The 20142-nt window shown below is 61.9% G+C and overlaps 1 protein-coding gene across 3 annotated transcripts; it reads right to left on the bottom strand.

Moving 5' to 3' along the window:
* Positions 1-621: 621 nt before the first annotated feature.
* On the bottom strand, positions 622-19879 carry HADHB (hydroxyacyl-CoA dehydrogenase trifunctional multienzyme complex subunit beta). Of its 3 annotated transcripts, none has more exons than XM_084262535.1 (16): positions 19838-19879; positions 17226-17300; positions 16840-16881; positions 15226-15325; positions 14460-14504; positions 12747-12846; positions 10472-10559; positions 9014-9201; positions 7933-8113; positions 7007-7128; positions 5587-5666; positions 5451-5498; positions 4573-4660; positions 2875-2949; positions 1804-1968; positions 622-1150 (listed from the first exon to the last, which is right to left on the bottom strand). In XM_084262535.1, exons 2-16 carry the CDS (start codon positions 17290-17292, stop codon positions 1115-1117), a joined length of 1425 nt encoding a protein of 474 aa, XP_084118661.1. In that variant the 5' UTR covers positions 17293-17300; positions 19838-19879; the 3' UTR covers positions 622-1114. The 3 variants fall into 3 exon arrangements, with proteins under 3 accessions (XP_084118661.1, XP_084118663.1, XP_084118662.1); XM_084262537.1 differs by having other exon boundaries at positions 15226-15322; XM_084262536.1 differs by lacking the exon at positions 19838-19879 and adding an exon at positions 18156-18215.
* Between the last annotated feature and the right edge of the window lie 263 nt (positions 19880-20142).

Here is a 20142-nt window from a genome sequence, read left to right as displayed (position 1 = left end):
CAGACACCATGGGGCACCCAGCCCCCCCCCAACCATCCCCAGCAGGTGACAGGAGGGGATCCTCCCCCTCTGCTCTGCCCTGGCCAGGCCCCAGCTGGAGTGTTGTGTCCAGTGCTGGGCTCCCTGGGATCAACCAGCCAGGGATCTCCTGGAGAGAGTCCAGAGGAGGGACAGGGATGCTGAAGGGCCTGGAGCATCTCCCCTGGGAGGAAAGGCTGAGGGAGCTGGGGCTGTTCAGCCTGCAGGGAAGAGCCTGAGAGGGGATCTGATCACTGGGGATCAAGAGCTGAAGGGTGGGACCCAGGGGCCATGGGCAGCCTCTGCTCAGTGTCTGTGGGGACAGGACAAGGGGCGATGGGCTCAAGCTGGAGCCCAGGGAGTTCCCCCCAATGTGGGGAAGAACTTCTTCCCAGTGAGGGTGAGGGAGCCCTGGGACAGGCTGCCCAGGGGGTGTGGAGTCTCCTTCTCTGGAGAGATTCAAGACCCGTCTGGACTCCTGAGTCACCTGTCCTAGGGAGCTGCTTTGGCAGGGGGGTTGGACCCGATCATCTCTCGAGGTCCCTTCCAACCCCTACAATTCTATGATTTCAGGCCAGGGGAGGGAACAAACCCCAACAGACCTTTATTTCCTCCCCTGATTTATTGTGACAAACCTCAGCGACGCTCATTTACCAGAAACATTTTGCCAATTCCAGCCCCACCTGGACACTGGGCAGGAAAGGCCCCTGCTCCTCCTCCCCTCCCAAACCCAGCTCCTGAGAGCAGCTGCTACTCCCCAGCTCGCCCCACACCCTCCTGGACGTGCTGCTCTCCGTATCCCCAAGCTCACTTCTCCATACACAGCTTTGGAATCGATCTTCTTCTCCAGGAGGAGAAATCCAGCTCATCACCCTGGAGAGATGAAGAGCCAGGCTCCATTTTCCTCTCCTGGAAGTGGGATGTTTCTCAGCATGGGTTCATGGGTTGGAAGTTACCAGTTGAGGAGCTACAAGCTATTTACAAAGGCCACTTAAAGATCCTTCCTGGGAAGGATGGCAGGTTACGGTTGCTCTTAGTGCATTGAAACGGCATCGCCAGGCACAGGAGGGGTGAATGCCCAACGGCCCCCGACCCGCTACTGCGGGTACAGCTCCACGATCATCGCGTGGCCCTGAGAGGGGAGAGGAACAGAGACATCACTGGGAGGGCCAAGCATCACAGAATCCCAGAATCCCAGCCTGGGCTGGGCTGGGAGGGACCCCAAGGGTCCCAGAGCTCCAACCCCCTGCCACAGGCAGGGACACCAACCTCCAGGCCTGGAGCTACACAAGGGTGCCCAGGGCCCCAGCCAACCTGGCCTGGAACACCCCCAGGGACGGGGCACCCACCCCCTCTCTGGGCAGCCCCTTCCAGCCCCTCACCACTCTCTCTGCACAGAACTTCCCCCCAGTCTCTCCTCTCCCCCTTCCCTCCTCCAGCTTCACTCCAGCCCCTTGTCCTGCCAGTCTCTGCCCTTGAACAAGCCCATTCCCCTCCTGTTCCTGGGGTCCCTTCAGGGACGGGGAGGCTGCAGTGAGGTCCCCCCACAGCCTTCTCTTCTCCAGGCTGACCCAGCCCAGCTCCCTCAGCCTCTCTCCATGGGGAGCTGCTCCAGCCCTCTGAGCATCTTAGTGGCCTCCCTGGACCCTCACCCACCAGTAGATGCCCGTCTTAAAATCAAAAGGGGTCCTGGTGTGCCCAGACTGGACTTCAGAGCCCCAAGGGGAGTGGAAGTGCCATGCCCAGCCCCATCCCCCGAGGGGCCAGGCCCCTGCACAGCGTTACCTGTCCCCCCGCAGCGCAGGCAGCGACCAGCCCGTACTGGCCTCCCTCCTTCTTCAGCCGGTGGGCAGCCGTGATCACCAGGCGGCAGCCGGTGGCGCCGAAGGGATGGCCCAGGGACAGCGACCCCCCCCAGGTGTTGAACTTCTCCAGAGGAGGGGCTCCCACCTGTGGGAACACACAGGGGGGGCAGGGGACACACAATCAGCACCAGGAGGGGACTGGCCTCCTCTCCATCCATGATTGTCACAGCTCCGGATCTCACAGAATCAACCCCAGCATCACCAGGGCTGGAAAAGCCCTTTGAGCTCCTGGAGTCCAACCGTCCCTGTCCTGTGCTGCCCCAGATCTCTCAGCACCTCATCTCCCCCCTGTTAAACACCCCCAGGGCTGGGGACTCAGCCCCTCCCTGGGCAGCCTGTGCCACAGCCCCACAACTCTGCCAGGGAAGAACTTTGCCCTCCCAGCTGAGCTGACCCTGCCCTGGGGCAGCTTGAGCCCATTGCCCCTTGGCCCAGCTCCTGGCCCCTGGCTGCAGAGACCATCGCCCACCTCTCTGCACCCTCCTGGCAGGGCAGGGCAGGTGGGGAGAAGGGCTCCCCTCAGCCTCCTCTGCTCCAGGCTCAACACCCCCAGCTCCCTCAGCTGTTCCTCAGAGGATTTGCCCTCCAGCCCCTTCCCCAGCCTGGTTGCCCTTCTCTGCACTCGCTCCAGGACCTCCCTGTCCTTCTGATGCTGAGGAGCCCAGAACTGGACCCAGCACTGGAGCTGCAGCCTCCCCAGTGCCCAGCCCAGGGGCACAATCCCTGCCCTGGCCCTGTGGCCACGCTGGCTCTGACACCAGCCAGGATGCCCTTGGCCTTCTTGGCCACCTCCCTCCACACTGATGATGGCAACACCATCGTCCCCAAAGGAGCTGCTTGCACTGGGACGTGCTGACCCTGTGATGTCTCCTCACAGAACATCACTGGAGCTCTGAGCTCTGCACTGCAGCACCAGCACATCCCACCCCACGGGGAGTTCAAGCTGTCTGGGTGTTACACTGATGACAACCACATCCTGGCTGCATCTTACCTTGGACTTTCTGCCCATGTAGTTCTGTGCAAACCAGTCTGAATCCATCGCTTTGAGGTTAGCCAGGATCTGGCCCTGGGAAGGAGGGAAGGGCAGTGGTCAGGAGGGTACAGCAGCCCGTGGGCAGTGCTGGTGAATGGAGTTAGCAGGAGTGGAGCTACAGCCACTGCAGTCAGAGAGGGGAAACAGCTTTCCTGCAGCAAGGGCTGGTGAGGCTGGAAAGGGCTGTGGGAGCTGCTGGTGAGCTGCACTGGTGGGACCATCACTCCCCCCTCAATCCCTGACCAGCAAACCCAGCGAGTCGTCCCTCTGTCAGCAGCTGGGTCTGTGGTGCTGGAGGAGGGGAGGGGGCTGAGCAGCAGAGCCCAGGGGGACCAGAGCCCAGCACCCACCTGGAGGCCAGAGCCAGTGGTGTGTCCCAGGGCTGGGGCTGCCTGGGACCAACACACCCAGCCACAGGCTGCACAGAGAGTGCCCCCAGTGCCCAAACTGGGAGCACTGGTGACACACCAGAGGCTGTGCTGTCCTTCACTGAGACCTGGACAGGCCAAAGAGTGGAACCTGGTGAGGTTCAGCCAGGGTGAGCACAGGGCCCTGCCCTGGGGAGGAGCAACCCCCAGCACCCCAGGACAGCTCAGGGGGGCTGCTGGGAGCAGGAGGAGCTGCAGCCCTGGTGACACTGAGCTCCCCATGCCCAGCTCTGTGACCTCAGGGCTGATGGGGACTGGGGGCCTTGGGCAGAGGGTGGCTGGGGGGTCCAGGGGGGTCTGTCACTCCCCTCTGCTCAGCCCCACAGCTGGAGTTGGGTGTCCAGTGCTGGGCTCCCAGTTCAGGGTGGACTGGGAGCTGCTAGAGTCCAGGGAGGGTATGAGGATGAGGAGGGGCTGGGGCATCTCTGGGGGAGGGAAGGCTGAGAGAGCTGGGGCTGGAGGAGAGGAGACTGTGGGGGGATCTCCACAAGGATCCACAGCCAAAGGGGTGCCCAGGGGATGGGGTCAGACTCTTCTCAGGGTGCCCAGTGACAGGACAAGGGGTGATGGGCACAAACTGGAGCACAGGAAGGTCCATCCCAGTAAGAGGAAGAACTTCTTCCCTCTGTGGGTGCCCGAGCCCTGGGCCAGGCTGCACAGAGAGGGGGGGGAGGCTCCTTCCCCTGGGAGATCCCACCCTGGGGTCCTGGGCATGATCCTGTGTGACCTGCTCAAGGTGACCCTGCTTCAGCAGGGGTTGGACAGCTGATCTCCAGAGGTGCCTCCAACCCCACCCATCCAGGGGTCTGTGAAACCAAATAAAGCCCAGATCAGCTCAGGATCAGCTCAGGATCAGCTCAGGATCAGCTCAGCTCAGATCAGGATCAGCTCAGATCAGCTCACCACTTCCCATTAGCTCAACCTTAGCTGGAAGAGGTGCTGTCCTGTCAGCCCCTCGCTGCAGGAGCACAGGTCCCCAGCTCAGGCAGCAGGTGATGTGCAGGAGCAGAGTCACACAAGGGCCTTGGGAGCCACAAGAGGAGTTTTTACACGTGGCTTCAGAAGATCTGCATCCCCCCTGGTGACTCGGAGCACCACAACCCACCAGCAGGATGCACATGAAGTGTTACACACCTAGAGAAACACCCAGGCAGAGGGACAAGGTGGCAAGGAGAACGCTCCCCAGCACCACAGCAGAGCCAGAGGGAGCAGCACCCAGGGAACTCACCGCAAAAGCCTCGTGGAACTCGAAGACGTCGATGTCGGCCATGGTCAGCCCAGCCTTCTCCAGCACCTTGGGAGTGGCGTATGTCGGCCTGAGGGACAGGCAGGAACCACCAGGCTGCTGAGAGTGTTTCCTGACACCAGCACCCCACTCCACAGCAACACACAGACTCCCTGACTGATCCAGAGACCCCCCAGACCCACCCCCAGAGCAGGGTCCCCTCAGCCCAGGATCAGGGCTTGGGGTGGCTCCAGGGATGGAGGGAGACTCCCCAACCTCTCTGGGCAGCCTGGCCCAGGGCTCTGCCACCCTCCCAGCACACAAGTTCCTCCTCAGGCTCAGGGGGAACTTCCTCTGCTCCAGTCTGTGCCCACGGCCCCTTGGCCTGTCCCTGGGCCCCCCTGAACACAGCCTGACCCCTCCTCCTGAGCCCACCCCTCAGGGGTTGCTCAGCACTGAGCAGATCCCCCTCAGGCTTCTCTTCTGCGGGCTGAGCAGCCCCGAGTCCCTCAGCCTCTCTGCCCAGAGATGTCCTGGTGGCCTCAGCATCCCCACAGCCCTTTGCTGTCCCCTCTCCAGCAGCTCCCTGCCCTTCCTGCCCCGGGGAGCCCAGCCCCACACCCCCTGCTCCCCATGAGGCCTCCCCAGGGCAGAGCAGAGCAGAGGGGCAGGAGAAACCCCTGCCCTGCTGCCCACACTCCTCCTCATCCCCCCAGGATGCTCTTGGCTTTCTTGCCCCGAGGACACGGTGCTGGGCATGGCCAGCCCAGTGTCCCCCAGCACTCCCAGGGCTTTTCCCAGCGCTGCCTCCCAGCAGCTCCCCCCTGGTGCCAGGGCTCAGTCCTCCTGAGGTGCAGGACCCAGGCTGTGCAGTCACCTACCCCAGCAGCAGTTGGTCCTTTGGATCCTGGGACACATACACGAAGTCCCTGCAGAGGAGAAGCGCTGTCAGTGACACAAGGAGGAGCAGGAAGGAAGAGCAGAGCTCAGAGGCTGTGAGGAGCAGTCCCTGCTTACCTCAGGTAGGCCTTGGGTTTGTATCCCATGGCCAGAGCCTTCTCCTCAGACATGAGCAGCATGGCAGAAGCCCCATCTGTCTGGAAGAAGCAGAGGAAGCTGGTGAGGGCAGGAGAGGAGCACGGGGGCCAAAACTTCCAGGAAACATTGGTGACACAGCCAGAGGGATGGAGGGCACCCTCAGCACGTCTGATGATGATGATGCTGACCTCTACGAGGGCTTGGGATGGAAGGGAGCCCAAGGGTCCCAGAGCTCCAACCCCCTGCCACAGGCAGGGACACCAACCTCCAGGCCTGGAGCTACACAAGGGTGCCCAGGGCCCCAGCCAACCTGGCCTGGAACACCCCCAGGGACGGGGCACCCACCCCCTCTCTGGGCAGCCCCTTCCAGCCCCTCACCACTCTCTCTGCACAGAACTTCCCCCCAGTCTCTCCTCTCCCCCTTCCCTCCTCCAGCTTCACTCCAGCCCCTTGTCCTGCCAGGCTCTGCCCTTTAACAAGCCCATTCCCCTCCTGTTCCTGGGGTCCCTTCAGGGACGGGGAGGCTGCAGTGAGGTCCCCCCACAGCCTTCTCTTCTCCAGGCTGACCCAGCCCAGCTCCCTCAGCCTCTCTCCATGGGGAGCTGCTCCAGCCCCCTGAGCATCCCCGGGGCTCCTCTGACCCCTCTCCAACAGCCCCACATCTTCCTTGTGTTGGGCCCCAGCTCTGGCCACAGGACTCCAGCTGGGGCCTCCCCAGGGCAGAGCAGAGAGGGAGGTTGGAGTGATTCCTGAGCCAAGCTCATCATGGTGGTGCCAGGAGTCTCGTGGGCACCAGAGGTCACCCAGGTTTGGAAGGTGGCACTGATGGAGGGTGTCAAAGGCTGGCACACTTTGTATGAGATTCTGTGATTTTATGTACATGTAGTGAGCAGGAGGGACACTGCTCTGCTCTGCTCTGGGGAGACCCCAGCTGGGGTGCTGGGTCCAGCTCTGGGGTCCCCAACACAAGGAGGACATGGAGCTGTTGGAGAGGGGCCAGAGGAGGCCCCAAAGATGAGCCAAGGGCTGGAGCAGCTCTGCTGTGAAGCCAGGCTGGGAGAGCTGGGCTGGCTCAGCCTGGAGAAGAGGAGGCTGTGGGGGGACCTTACAGCCCCTTCCAGCCCCTGAGAGGTGCCTGTAGGAAGCTGGGAAGAGCTGTTCCCAGGGCAGGGAGCGATGGGACGAGGGGGGATGGGTTAAACTGGGAAAGGGGAGATTTAGGGTGGGTGTTGGGACAAAGTTCTTCCCTCTGAGGGGGGTGGGTCACTGGGACAGGGCCCTTCCCACCCAACACATCTGGGATTCCATGGTTACTCCAGCTTGATCTACGTGCCTACAGGAGGCAGAGGGGGAACCAGAGAGTTTTCCCCTGCAGCTCAGTGAGGGGAAGAGGCCTCACCAGGAAGGAGGAGTTGGCAGCTGTGACGGTTCCGAAGGGCTTGACAAAAGCTGGTTTCAGCTTCCCCATCTGCTCCATGGAGGACGGGCGGATCCCGTTGTCTTTGGTCACAGTTTCTTTGCCTGGGGATGAAAACAGCTCCCTTCAGCTATGAGAGGCACTGAGAGGCAGGAATCAGGAGTGCAGGGGGGAAAGAGAACCAACTATGAGACATGACTCTCTCTACAGAGTGGTGAGGGGCTGGAAGGGGCTGCCCAGAGAGGGGGTGGGTGCCCCGTCCCTGGGGGTGTCCAAGGCCAGGTTGGCTGGGGCCCTGGGCACCCTTGTGTAGCTCCAGGCCTGGAGGTTGGTGTCCCTGCCTGTGGCAGGGGGCTGGAGCTCTGGGACCCTTGGGGTCCCTCCCAGCCCAGACCAGGCTGGGATTCTGTGAGTGGGAGGAGGAACAAAGGGAAAATCCTTCCATGGTACCAGGATGTTTAACGTGGCTAAGGAAGCAGCACCAGGAGACTGAAGCTGTGTTACTTTCTCTCTGAAAATGGCAAAAAACAAAGTGCTGCCATCTATTCACTGTAAGAAAAAATCACCACAGGGGAAAGCTGGCTGATAAAAGAGTTTAAATTCAGATTGTGAAGGTTAAGATGGGGAAAGGGGCTTCGATCAGCTCAGGTTGAGGCGCCAAGTTGTGAGGGCAGAATCCCCCCCCAGCCCTGCTGCCCACGCTCCTGCTGCTGCAGCCCAGGACACCATCACCCTGCTGGGCTGTGAGAGCTCATTGTCAGCTCAGGTGGAGCTTCTCACCCCCCAGCACCCCGAGTCCTTCTCTGCAGGGCTGCTCCCCAGCACAGCCTCTCCCAGCCTGGGCTGAGGAGGAGGATGTTTCCTCACTGAACGAGCACACAGCAGCCAGGAGAGGGCTGTGCTTTTACCTGGCACCTTGAAGGGCACAACATCCAGCAGCAACCCTCCATCCTGGGCTTTCTTGGCCAGCGTGTGCGAGCGCAGCGCGTACTCATCCTGCTCCAGGCGCGACACGGCGAAGGCAGCGGCCAGGCGATCGGCTGAGTGCCCCATGGTCTCACTGGTGGAGAACTCTGCCACAGCTGGGAGCTGAGAATGGGGAAGACACAGTCAGCACCCACAGACACCTCCCCCTGGGCAGCTGTTTGGAAGCTGGGTGAGCCCTGCATGGCTGGACAGCGAGATGCAGCGTGAGAGCCACACGGTCAGCCCGGAGCAGCAGGGACAGGGAGGGGATTGTCCCTCTCTGCTCTGCCCTCCCCAGCTGGAGTCCTGTGGCCAGAGCTGGGGCCCAACACAAGGAAGATGTGGGGCTGTTGGAGAGGGGTCAGAGGAGCCCCGGGGATGCTCAGAGGGCTGGAGCAGCTCCCCATGGAGAGAGGCTGAGGGAGCTGGGCTGGGTCAGCCTGGAGAAGAGAAGGCTGTGGGGGGACCTCACTGCAGCCTCCCCGTCCCTGAAGGGACCCCAGAAACAGGAGGGGAATGGGCTTGTTAAAGGGCAGAGACTGGCAGGACAAGGGGCTGAAGTGAAGCTGGAGGAGGGAAGGGGGAGAGGAGAGACTGGGGGGAAGTTCTGTGCAGAGAGAGTGGTGAGGGGCTGGAAGGGGCTGCCCAGAGAGGGGGTGGGTGCCCCATCCCTGGGGGTGTTCCAGGCCAGGTTGGCTGGGGCCCTGGGCAACCTTGTGTAGCTCCAGGCCTGGAGGTTGGTGTCCCTGCCTGTGGCAGGGGGTTGGAGCTCTGGGATCACACCATCATTGGCATGGGTTGCAAAGGACACAGGACTCCAGCTGGGGCCTCCCCAGGGCAGGGCAGAGAGGGACAATCCCCTCCCTGTCCCTGCTGCCCCCCCTCTGCTCATGGAGGGTCTCTCTGTCCCTTTGTAAATCTTCTCCACTGGGGACACAACAATCCCCTCAGGTAACTTGTTTCACACCGTGTTACACAGCAGTTGCACTGAAGGGTCTGAACACCAGGGGAAGAACAGGTTACCTCAGGGGCAAAGTAGTCAGGGCGAATTTTGGAGATGAGGGAGAGCTTCTGGCCCAAGGTCTTGGCTCGGTTCAGCGTCAGCATCGTCTTCCTCATCTTCCTGCTGTGGCGAATGGGAACGTCTGACATCAGCTCCACACCCCCTGCCACCACCACGTCACACTGCCCAGCTGCAATCATCCCCACACCTGCAGGAGGAGACAGAGGGGCCATCAGAGCTGCAGGGAGAAGAGGTGCTGATCCCACCAGAGACCCAGAGCCCACCCGACCCCAGCCCCTGGGCTGGGAGCAGTCACAGGGCACCACACGCTCAGCCAACGGCTGAGTTCCCATCTTTGCTGAGACTCCTCTGCCACACACAGCAGCTGGGAGAAGAATCCAATTGGAAGGATGAACAGAGGGCTGGAGAACCTCTCCTGTGAAGCCAGGCTGGGAGAGCTGGGCTGGGTCAGCCTGGAGAAGAGAAGGCTGTGGGGAAATCCCACAGCACCTTCCAGTCCCTGAAAGGGCTACAAGGAAGCTGGGGAGGGGCTTTTTAGCAGGGCAGAGAGTGACAGGATGAGGGGATGGGGTTAAATTGGAAGGGGGGAGATTCAGATTCGATCTCAGGAAGATATTTTTCCCTAGGAGGGTGGTGAGGCCCTGGCACAGGGTGCCCAGGGAGGGGGTGGCTGCCCCATCCCTGGAGGTGTCCAAGGCTGGATGGGCCTTGAGCAGCCTGGGCTGGGGAGAGGTGTCCCTGCCCATGGCAGGGCTGGGACTGGGTGGGCTCTGGGGTCCCTTCCAGCCCTGGCCAGGCTGGGATTCTATGAATATCCCCAGTGACTTGAGACAGGTGGGGAAGAACTGTTCCCAGGGCAGGGAGTGATGGGATGAGGGGGGATGGGTTAAACTGGGACAGGGGAGATTTAGGGTGGGTGTCAGGACAAAGTTCTTCACTCTGGGGGTGGTGGGTCACTGGCCCAGGGTGCCCAGAGGGGTGGGGGAGGCCCCATCCCTGGAGACACCCAAGGTCAGGGTGGATGGGGCTCTGAGCACCCTGCTCCAGTGAAGATGTCCCTGTCACTGCAGGGTGGGGCTGGGGAGCCTTGGCAGGGCCCTTCCCACCCAACACACCCTGGGAGTCTGTGATTCTCTATCTGGGTCTCTAATCTGGTTTGGGTTGGGTTTTCCCCCCCTGTTTAGGCCAAATCAAAAGCAAAAGGAGCCTGAAAGGCAACAACTCCCTCGTTGGGACATGGTCTTCCCCTCCCCAGCTAACAGACACTACAGCTGACCACAGTCAGGCTGCTGGCTCCCTACTCAGGGTGTGTGTTGGCAGTACAAACGACTTCCTCCCACTCCAGAGCTCCTGCTGGTGCTTACTCATGCTCACTACACCCTCTGAGTGAGGTGAGGGACCTTGGGGGGCCACTCAGCTCGCTCCCAAACCCACAGCTCATCCATCCAGCCACATACCTGTGGTCATAGCCTGGTTTGAAGAAATGCAAGCCATGGTGACCGTGTGGGCTGGGGTTTTGTCAGAGAAACCTGCTCCCAGTGCAGCCTGTGAGCAAGAAGAATGACTGTTAAACCCCACGCTGCTTGCTCCACAGGGTGGGAGACCCCTTCACCCAGCCACACACCTCTGCAGCCCAAGCTGGGAATGAGGACACCCAGGGTTTGTTTGGCTGATCACTGAGCAGCAGCTCTTCCCCTCCCAGGGCTCTGGGAGGATGAGGAGAGGACGGCTGCCCAGCCTCTCAATGCCATTCTGCACAGCTCAGAAAGCCAATGGGATCCTGGGCTCCATCAGCAGAGGGGGGGCAGCAGGGACAGGGAGGGGATTGTCCCTCTCTGCTCTGCCCTCCCCAGCTGGAGTCCTGTGTCCAGAGCTGGGGCCCAACACAAGGAAGATGTGGGGCTGGTGGAGAGGGGTGAGAGGAGCCCCGGGGATGCTCAGAGGGCTGGAGCAGCTCCCCATGGAGAGAGGCTGAGGGAGCTGGGCTGGGTCAGCCTGAAGAGAAGCTGTGGGGGGACCTCACTGCAGCCTCCCCGTCCCTGAAGGGACCCCAGGAACAGGAGGGGAATGGGCTTGTTAAAGGGCAGAGACTGGCAGGACAAGGGGCTGGAGTGAAGCTGGAGGAGGGAAGGGGGAGAGGAGAGACTGGGGGGAAGTTCTGTGCAGAGAGAGTGGTGAGGGGCTGGAAGGGGCTGCCCAGAGAGGGGGTGGGTGCCCCGTCCCTGGGGGTGTCCAAGGCCAGGTTGGCTGGGGCCCTGGGCACCCTTGTGTAGCTCCAGGCCTGGAGGTTGGTGTCCCTGCCTGTGGCAGGGGGTTGGAGCTCTGGGACCCTTGGGGTCCCTCCCAGCCCAGCCCAGGCTGGGATTCCGTGATTCTATGACCCCAATTAACAAAGGGACAAGCTAATCACATGCCTCACATTTTCTAAAGAGCTTCCAGCTCCCTGACATCATCTTTGCTTCACCTGATTCCCAAAAGGCGACATGTGACAGGAATTATTCCCCCCCCCAGTGAGCTGCTCTAGAGGGAACAGAAAACACTCCCTGCGGATCAGAAGGCAGCCTCTGGTTTGACCTGGGAGGGCACAGGGCCTCCAGCCACAGCAGAACCACTCCCAGTACTCCCTTCCCTAGTTGGGACGTGGCCAACTAGTTCAAAGTTCAGCAGTTGTTTCCCAGTTCGAGCTCCAGGGCAGCCTCAGCTGACAGGCACGTGACCAGAGCGATTCCCAGCGCCAGGCTGGAGCTGCCCAGGGAACTGGAAGCCTCAGCAACTCCACTGCTCCCAGCCCAGGTTACATCAGGGTTTTTGCTCAGCTGCAGAGACTCTCTGGGTTCTAAAACCATCTCATGCTGGCTCTGTGACACGACTTCAGGGTGTCTGTCTGTCTGTCACAGGTGAGTTGTGCTCACTGAGTGCTGGAGCAGAGGGCAGCTGAGCATCTCTGCTTCAAACCACCCAAAAAGCTGCATCCCATCAGCTGCCTGCAAGAAATACATCCCAGAGTTTAACCACAGCCCTGCTGAGCACCTTGGGCCAGGCAGCAGTTGAGTCCAACAGGTAGTTAAGAGCTGAGTGATCAGCAAGGGGTTCCAGCAGCCTCCCAGGGAGGGGAGAATTGAGCAGAGGCTTCAAAGCATCAAAACACATGGGAAGATGATGAAGGGGCTGGAGCATCTCCCCTGGGAGGAAAGGCTGAGGGAGCTGGGGCTGTTCAGCCTGCAGAGAAGAGCCTGAGAGGGGATCTGATCACTGGGGATCAAGAGCTGAAGGGTGGGACCCAGGGGCCATGGGCAGCCTCTGCTCAGTGTCTGTGGGGACAGGACAAGGGGCGATGGGCTCAAGCTGGAGCCCAGGGAGTTCCCCCCAATGTGGGGAAGAACTTCTTCCCAGTGAGGGTGAGGGAGCCCTGGGACAGGCTGCCCAGGGGGTGTGGAGTCTCCTTCTCTGGAGAGATCCCAGCCCCTGTCCTAGGGACCCTGCTTGGGCAGGGGTTGGACCCCAGGGGCTCTGGGGGGTCCTTCCAACCCCCACAGCTCTGTGATTCTGTGATCCAGGGTGGGTTTCCACAGGAGGCAGAGCCATCCCCCTGGCTGACACACAATACTCCCACACCCTGCCCAACCCAACCATAACACTGGACACCTCTTCTTTCTTTGCAAGGGTTTGTTATCTTGGTGCAGGTTGCAGAGATCAGACTCACGGGGGGGGGAAGTGCCACCCATAACCCACCTCTCTGGCAACGTTGCTCGTTTTCACCTCCTGGATGACGGTGCCGTAAACGATGTAATCGACCACATCCCTGGGCACGCTGGTGCGGTTCAGCAGCCCCCTGAGGACAAGGGCAGACAAGCCATGGCAGCAAGAACCCTGCCACAGTGCTCCAACAGTTCTCCTCCCACCAGCCCAGCTGGAGAACCAGGCAACGACAGAGCTCTGTCTCCTGCCCCTCTGAGGTTCAGGAGAAGCCTCATGTGCTTCTGGAGTGTTGTGTCCAGTTCTGGGCTCCCTGGGATCAACCAGCCAGGGATCTCCTGGAGAGAGTCCAGAGGAGGGACAGAGATGCTGAAGGGCCTGGAGCATCTCCCCTGGGAGGAAAGGCTGAGGGAGCTGGGGCTGTTCAGCCTGCAGAGAAGAGCCTGAGAGGGGATCTGATCACTGGGGATCAAGAGCTGAAGGGTGGGACCCAGGGGCCATGGGCAGCCTCTGCTCAGTGTCTGTGGGGACAGGACAAGGGGCGATGGGCTCAAGCTGGAGCCCAGGGAGCTCCCCCCAGTGTGGGGAAGAACTTCTTCCCAGTGAGGGTGAGGGAGCCCTGGGACAGGCTGCCCAGGGGGTGTGGAGTCTCCTTCTCTGGAGAGATCCCAGCCCCTGTCCTAGGGACCCTGCTTGGGCAGGGGGTGGGACCCCATGGGCTCCGGGGGGCCCTTCCAACCCCTACAGCTCTGTGATGCTGTGATTCTGGTTCAGTGTGACTCCTCTTGAGCCCTGAAACCTCCTTTCCCCTCGGTAAAACCTTCTCTCTCTGCAGCAGCACTCTGACAGCTTCTCAGCAAAACAAACCCCCTGCTAACAGCCTCCTGCTTTCATCAGATCACTGCAGGATGGACAATGACAGAATCAGCTTGTTATTCTTCCTGCCACCTAAGAGTTTTCTCTGCTTTGCCCAGACTGGTTCTCCCATGAGCTGTACCTCCTCCTCAACAGGAACTACTCTGTGTTCAGAAAACCCCAGTCAGACTTCAAATGAACTGGAAGGTGACAAGCAGGACAGCAGTGCCATCTCTTCAGAACAGAACACTGACAGAAGGCTACTGCAGACCTGACTGCTCAAGCCACTGACTACAGTGGGGATGGGCCATGAAAACTGAAGCATCTGGGTTGGATTGTTCAGACCCAAAGCCAGAATCTCACCTTTAACAGAGCCCCAGACTGGTGGGGTTGGCAGGGACCTCTGGAGACCCCCCAGAGCAGGGTCCCCTCAGCCCAGGATCAGGGGTTGGGGTGGCTCCAGGGATGGAGGGAGACTCCCCAACCTCTCTGGGCAGCCTGGCCCAGGGCTCTGCCACCCTCCCAGCACACAAGTTCCTCCTCAGGCTCAGGGGGAACTTCCTCTGCTCCAGTCTGTGCCCAGGGCCCCTTGGCCTGTCCCTGGGCCCCCCTGAACACAGCCTGACCCCTCCTCCTGAGCCCCCCCCTCAGGGGTTGCTCAGCACTGAGCAGATCCCCCTCAGGCTTCTCTTCTGCGGGCTGAGCAGCCCCGAGTCCCTCAGCCTCTCTGCCCAGAGATGTCCTGGTGGCCTCAGCATCCCCACAGCCCTTTGCTGTCCCCTCTCCAGCAGCTCCCTGTCCTTCCTGCCCCGGGGAGCCCAGCACACAGACACTTCAAACCAGTTACAGCCCCTGTGCCAACACCCAGACCCTGCTGGGATCTGAATCACTTACTGCAGCGCCGCTCTCGCTAAGTCATGTGGCATAAGATCCGCATACCTGGAGGTGAAAGGAGAGAGGCAGAGACTTAGGAGTGTCAGGAACTGATACTGATGTGTACTTCACTGCTGTAAGCAGCAAAGAAACCTTTCCAATCAAGAGAAGGCTGTGGGGGGACCTCACTGCAGCCTCCCTGTCCCTGAAGGGACCCCAGGAACAGGAGGGGAATGGGCTTGTTAAAGGGCAGAGACTGGCAGGACAAGGGGGCTGGAGGTTGGTGTCCCTGCCTGTGGCAGGGGGCTGGAGCTCTGGGACCCCTGGGGTCCCTTCCAACCCATGCTATTCTATGATTCTATGATTTCAGAGCCTGGGGTGTGAAGACTTTGTGCTCAGACACAGAGCTGCCACTCCAAGACCATCGAGTAGCAAAGAGAATAAATCCCCTCCCACCCTAAGAGTTCTGCTGGGTCCTAATTCAGCTGGGAATGTGGTGTGAGTGAGAGGAGCCCTCAGCAGCTTCCCTGCAGCTCTCCTGCCAGCTCTGCACAGCGCTCTGCTCTGCCTGCTGTAGGCTCAGGGGCAGGAATCCTCACTCCTCTCAGGATCCACGCACAGGCAAGCGAAGCGCGTGGATTCAGGAGCTCAGCTGGCACGACTGTGGCTGCCCCACTGCTCTTTACTCCAGAGAAACTACACTCAAGTGAATAAAAGAGCTTTCCTGACAGGAAAGGGCCTAGGATTGACCAAATCAGGGTGCCTTGTCTCGCTACTTGACACTCACGTGGTGCCAGACTGAAGGAACGGGATGCGGACGCCCTCGACCACCACGATGTTCTTCACCCCACTTTTGGCCAAGGTCTTCTTGCTCTTGGGCTGCACTGCTGAGAGAAGTGACTGTTACCAGGAGTGAGAGCCTGCTAAAACCTCGTGTAGCTCCAGGCCTGGAGGCTGGTGGCCCTGCCTGTGGCAGGGGGTTGGAGCTCTGGGACCCTCGGGGTCCCTCCCAGCCCAGCCCAGGCTGGGATTCTGTGAAAACCACTAGAAAACCAGGGAAACTGTTCTCTTTTGGTGCCTGTCAAAAGCAGAGTAGGGAGGACACCTGGGCTGCAATCTTGTCCCTGTCTGGTTAGTTATGGGATCTGTCACAAGTGCTTTAACAACTCAGTGCTTCATCCTCAGCAGAGATGCATCTGCAGCTCCTCTGAGGCCAGGGCACAGCTGGGATTAAAGGCATGGAAATCACAGACTCACAGAGCTGTAGGGGTTGGGAGGGCCCCCCAGAGCCCCTGGGGTCCCAACCCCTGCCCAAGCAGGGTCCCTAGGACAGGGGCTGGGATCTCTCCAGAGAAGGAGACTCCACACCCCCTGGGCAGCCTGTCCCAGGGCTCCCTCACCCTCACTGGGAAGATATTGATAACCATTGATCAGATTCCCTCTCAGGCTTGATCCAGGGCAGGGTCAGCTCAGCTGGGAGGGAAAAGCTCTTCCCTGGCAGAGTTGTGGGGCTGTGGCACAGGCTGCCCAGGGAGGGGGCTGAGTCCCCAGCCCTGGGGGTGTTTAACAGGGGGGAGATGAGGTGCTCAGAGATCTGGTTTAGCTCAGGATGGGAATGGTTGGACTTGATGATCTTCCAGGTCTTTTCCAACCTTGGGATTCTGTGCCAAGTCACCGTTTGAGCTCTGCTCTGCCATAGGGAATTCTCAGCACTCAAGAATCCAGACCTGCAAGTCCCTCTGAGCACACAGGGCAGCACAGGGCAGCTGCTCCTTCCAGCCACCAAAGGACACGGACTCCAGAGCGCTGATTAAGTCCAGCTCGACACCACGTGCAAGAGAGGAGCAGGATGAAACTCCAGCACTGCTCTTGGGTTACACAAGGCTCCCTGTGCAGAGCAGAGGGGACAAGGTGGGGCTGCTCTCTAGGCCAGTTTCCAAAACCCAGGCTGCTCAAAGCGTTGGTGAGGTGAGTAACACCCCCCACATCACCCCAACTGCTCAGATCCCACTGAACCTCAGCAGCTCCACCGAGACCCGAGGATCTTACTGGTCTGACTGGACTTCAGAGCTAAGTCCACAAGCTTCTCCTTTCTCAGGGACAATCCTCTCCCCTGGAACAGCCTATAAACCCCCAGCTCAGCCTCTCAGTTTAGGTCCTATAAATAGCAATCTGTCAGGTGATGATGGAGCTCTGGACTGGGCACGGCTGCTGGCAGCGAGGGGAGAGGCACAGAGGACACTGCTGCCAGCACTTCCACAGAGTAAAACTCTAGTTTCAGGGGTTTACCACTCCTGAGGGGTGCTGGGATGGAGGCAGAGTGTGTTTCTGGGCTTCAGGAGGAAGGAGAAGAGCGTTCCATAGCCCAGACCTGCTGTGAGTGCTGGGGGTTGTGAGTTACCTGCAGCCTGGAGCTGTGACGAGCAGCTGAGGGATCGAGCAACTGGAAAACAAGAGAGGGGAACACAGGGTCTGTAAGCCTGAAACGTTAGAGACCTCTCTGGTTCCTGTAAGAACACTTCAAAAGGTGGGGTAATGCCACAGCAAGGCAGCTGGGCCAGCACATCTGAGAGGGACTGGTTAGGCTGCTCCATGGGAACAACCTCCTTCAGCTTCCCCGTTCACAGGAGATTCCCCCCACAAACACGATGGGGTTCGCTCCATCCCCGCTCTCTGAGGTGAGATTCAAGACAGATTCAGACATGGACACCCATCCCAAGCCCAAGCCTCACACCAGGACTCTGTCACCCACTGATTCCAGCCTGAAACAGCCCCAGAGATACTCACAGCCCCTGGCAGCCCACGCCGAGGAAGCGGGGAGGCTCCTGAGCGCACGGGTCAGCATGGAGCTCATCCTGGTGTCTAGAGAGGTGCAGAGAGACCAACCTTAGTCCAGCCTGGTCTGTGCAGAGCAGTTTGGAGGTGAACAAGCTGCCTGCTTCACCCAGAGCCAAAGCAGGAGGCACTCCAAGGGCATGGAGGATTCCTCTGGTGAGATTTTGCACCCAGCAGGGGTCTGGCTGATGAGTGTGGCCTGTGAAGGCTCCTCTGAACAAACACTCATCCCCCCACTCACCCAGCACCAGCCTGGTCTCTGTTTTCCCCCTCCCAATCACCACTCCCCCACTGGAAACTTGTCTGAGCGCCCAGCCAGCCCTGCTGCCAGCACAGCTCCCCTGACACACTCCCCTTGGCACAGCCAGAGCCGTGCTGCTGCCCCTTGTTGCAGCTGCTGACACTGACCTCACCCCCCTGCCTGGGAAGGAGGACAGGAGAGACCCACTGCCCCACAGAATGCCCTTCCCCAAGCTCGTTCCAAAGCAGGGCTTCCCTGCAAACAAACCCTCACCAGCACATTTTAGCAGCCAGGGGAAGAAACGGTGCCTGGTGCCCCAGCCCTATGGCTGGAGCAACACTCACCTCAGCCCCTGCTCACAGAATCCCAGCAGCACAGGGTGGGAAAAGCCCTTTGAGCTCCTGGAGTCCACCCACCCCTGTCCTGTGCTGCCCCAGATCTCTCAGCACCTCATCTCCCCCTGTTAAACACCCCCAGGGCTGGGGACTCAGCCCCTCCCTGGGCAGCCTGTGCCACAGCCCCACAACTCTGCCAGGGAAGAACTTTGCCCTCCCAGCTGAGCTGACCCTGCCCTGGGGCAGCTTGAGCCCATTGCCCCTTGGCCCAGCTCCTGGCCCCTGGCTGCAGAGACCATCGCCCACCTCTCTGCACCCTCCTGGCAGGGCAGGGCAGGTGGGGAGAAGGGCTCCCCTCAGCCTCCTCTTCTCCAGGCTCAACACCCCCAGCTCCCTCAGCTGCTCCTCAGAGGATTTGCCCTCCAGCCCCTTCCCCAGCCTGGTTGCCCTTCTCTGCACTCGCTCCAGGACCTCCATGTCCTTCTGATGCTGAGGAGCCCAGAACTGGACCCAGCACTGGAGCTGCAGCCTCCCCAGTGCCCAGCCCAGGGGCACCATCCCTGCTGGACACACTGCTTTGGACACAAGTGTTGGAACCAGCTCTCTCCCTGGGTTTCCCCAGGGCTTTTCCCTGGGGGTCAGAGCGACACTTGGCAGCCCCCAGCACGCTGGGGCACCGCAGCCCCCCAAAGCTCCCTGTGGCTCCCCAAAGCTCCCTGTGGCTCCCCAAAGCTCCCTGTGGCTCCCCAAAGCTCGGCCACCCCCCGCCCCACTTTGGCACCGCACGGCCCCGCTCCTCATCCCCCCACAACCCAAAGTAACGTCAGCCAAAGCCCAGTGACACCCCTCCCACACTTCCCCAGCGCTCCCCCCAGCCCGAACCCGTCCTCCAAGCACCCCCACCCGCACCCCCCGCACCCCCAGCGCCCCACGGCCCCGCTGCCCGGCCGCACGCAGCCCCCTCCATATCCCCCCCCCACAATACGCCCCCCGGTACAACCCCCATGGGCCCACCCAAAGCGAAGCGACACCCCGGGCCTCAGCTCCCTGCCCACCCACCACAACGGACAGACAGACGGACGGAACGGACCGGACACCGCTGCCCCCCCCCCCAGCTGCCCCCACTGCCCCCCCCAGCTGCCCCAGCCGCCCCCCCGCTGCCCCCTCAGCCGCCCCCCACTACCCCCTCAGCCCCCCCCAACCGCCCCTATTGCCTTCCCAGCTGCCCCCTCAGCCGCCCCCCCTGCCCCCTCCCAGCCGCCTGCTCAGCCGTCCCCCACTACCCCCTCAGCCACCTCTATTACCCCCCCAGCTGCCCCCCCAGCCGCCCCCACCAGCTGCCTCCGCTGCTCCCCCAGCCGCCCCCCCTGCCCCCCCCAGCCGTCCCAGCTGCCCTCCCTGCATCCCCCAGCTGCCCCCTCAGCCGCCCCCTCACTACCCCCTCAGCCACCCCTACTGCCCCCCCCAGCCCCCCACAGCCGCCCCCCCGCTGCCCCCACAGCCGCCCCAGCTGCCCCCTCAGCCCCCCCCAGCCGCCCCCCCACTGCCCCCACAGCCGCCCCAGCTGCCCCCTCAGCCCCCCCAGCCGCCCCCCCCAGCCCCCCCAGCCGCCCCCCCACTGCCCCCACAGCCGCTTGCCCAGCCGCCCCCCACTACCCCCTCAGCCACCTCTATTGCCCCCCCAGCTGCCCCCCCAGCCATCCCCTCGCTGGCCTCCCCCGCCGCCCCCCCAGCCCCCCCCAGCCGCCCCCTCGCTGCCCCCTCAGCCCCCCCCAGCCGCCTGCCCAGCCGCCCCCCACTACCCCCTCAGCCACCTCTATTGCCCCCCCAGCTGCCCCCCCAGCCATCCCCTCGCTGGCCTCCCCAGCCCCGCCCCCCCAGCCATCCCCTCGCTGGCCTCCCCAGCCCCCCCCCGCCGCCCCCCCAGCCCCCCCTCAGCCGCCCCCCCCACTACCCCCCCCTACCCCCAGCCCCCCGCCGCCCCGCACCTCCGCCGGCCCAGCGCCGCCCCGCACTGCCACCAGCCGCCGCGCCGCCGCTCAGGGAAGGCCCCGCGCCCGCCCCGCCCCCCAGGCTGTCCCACCGCCCGCCTGAGAGACTCCCCCACCCCCGTAGCCCTCCCCCACGTCTTCCCGCTCCCCCACCCGCCGCTCCCGCCCGAATTAAAAGGGGAAGCGTCCGACCCGCCGCGGTGCGCGGAGAGGAACGAGGCGGGGGAGGAACAGTCGGTAGCGGAGAGAACAGGCAGCGCGGCGGGCAGCCCCCAGCAGGGCGGGGCGGCCAGCCCGGGGAC

The sequence above is a fragment of the Gallinula chloropus genome (genome assembly GCF_964237585.1).
Source record: "Gallinula chloropus genome assembly, chromosome: 3".
Taxonomy (NCBI): domain Eukaryota; kingdom Metazoa; phylum Chordata; class Aves; order Gruiformes; family Rallidae; genus Gallinula; species Gallinula chloropus.
This window is presented reverse-complemented; position numbering and strand designations above follow the sequence as displayed.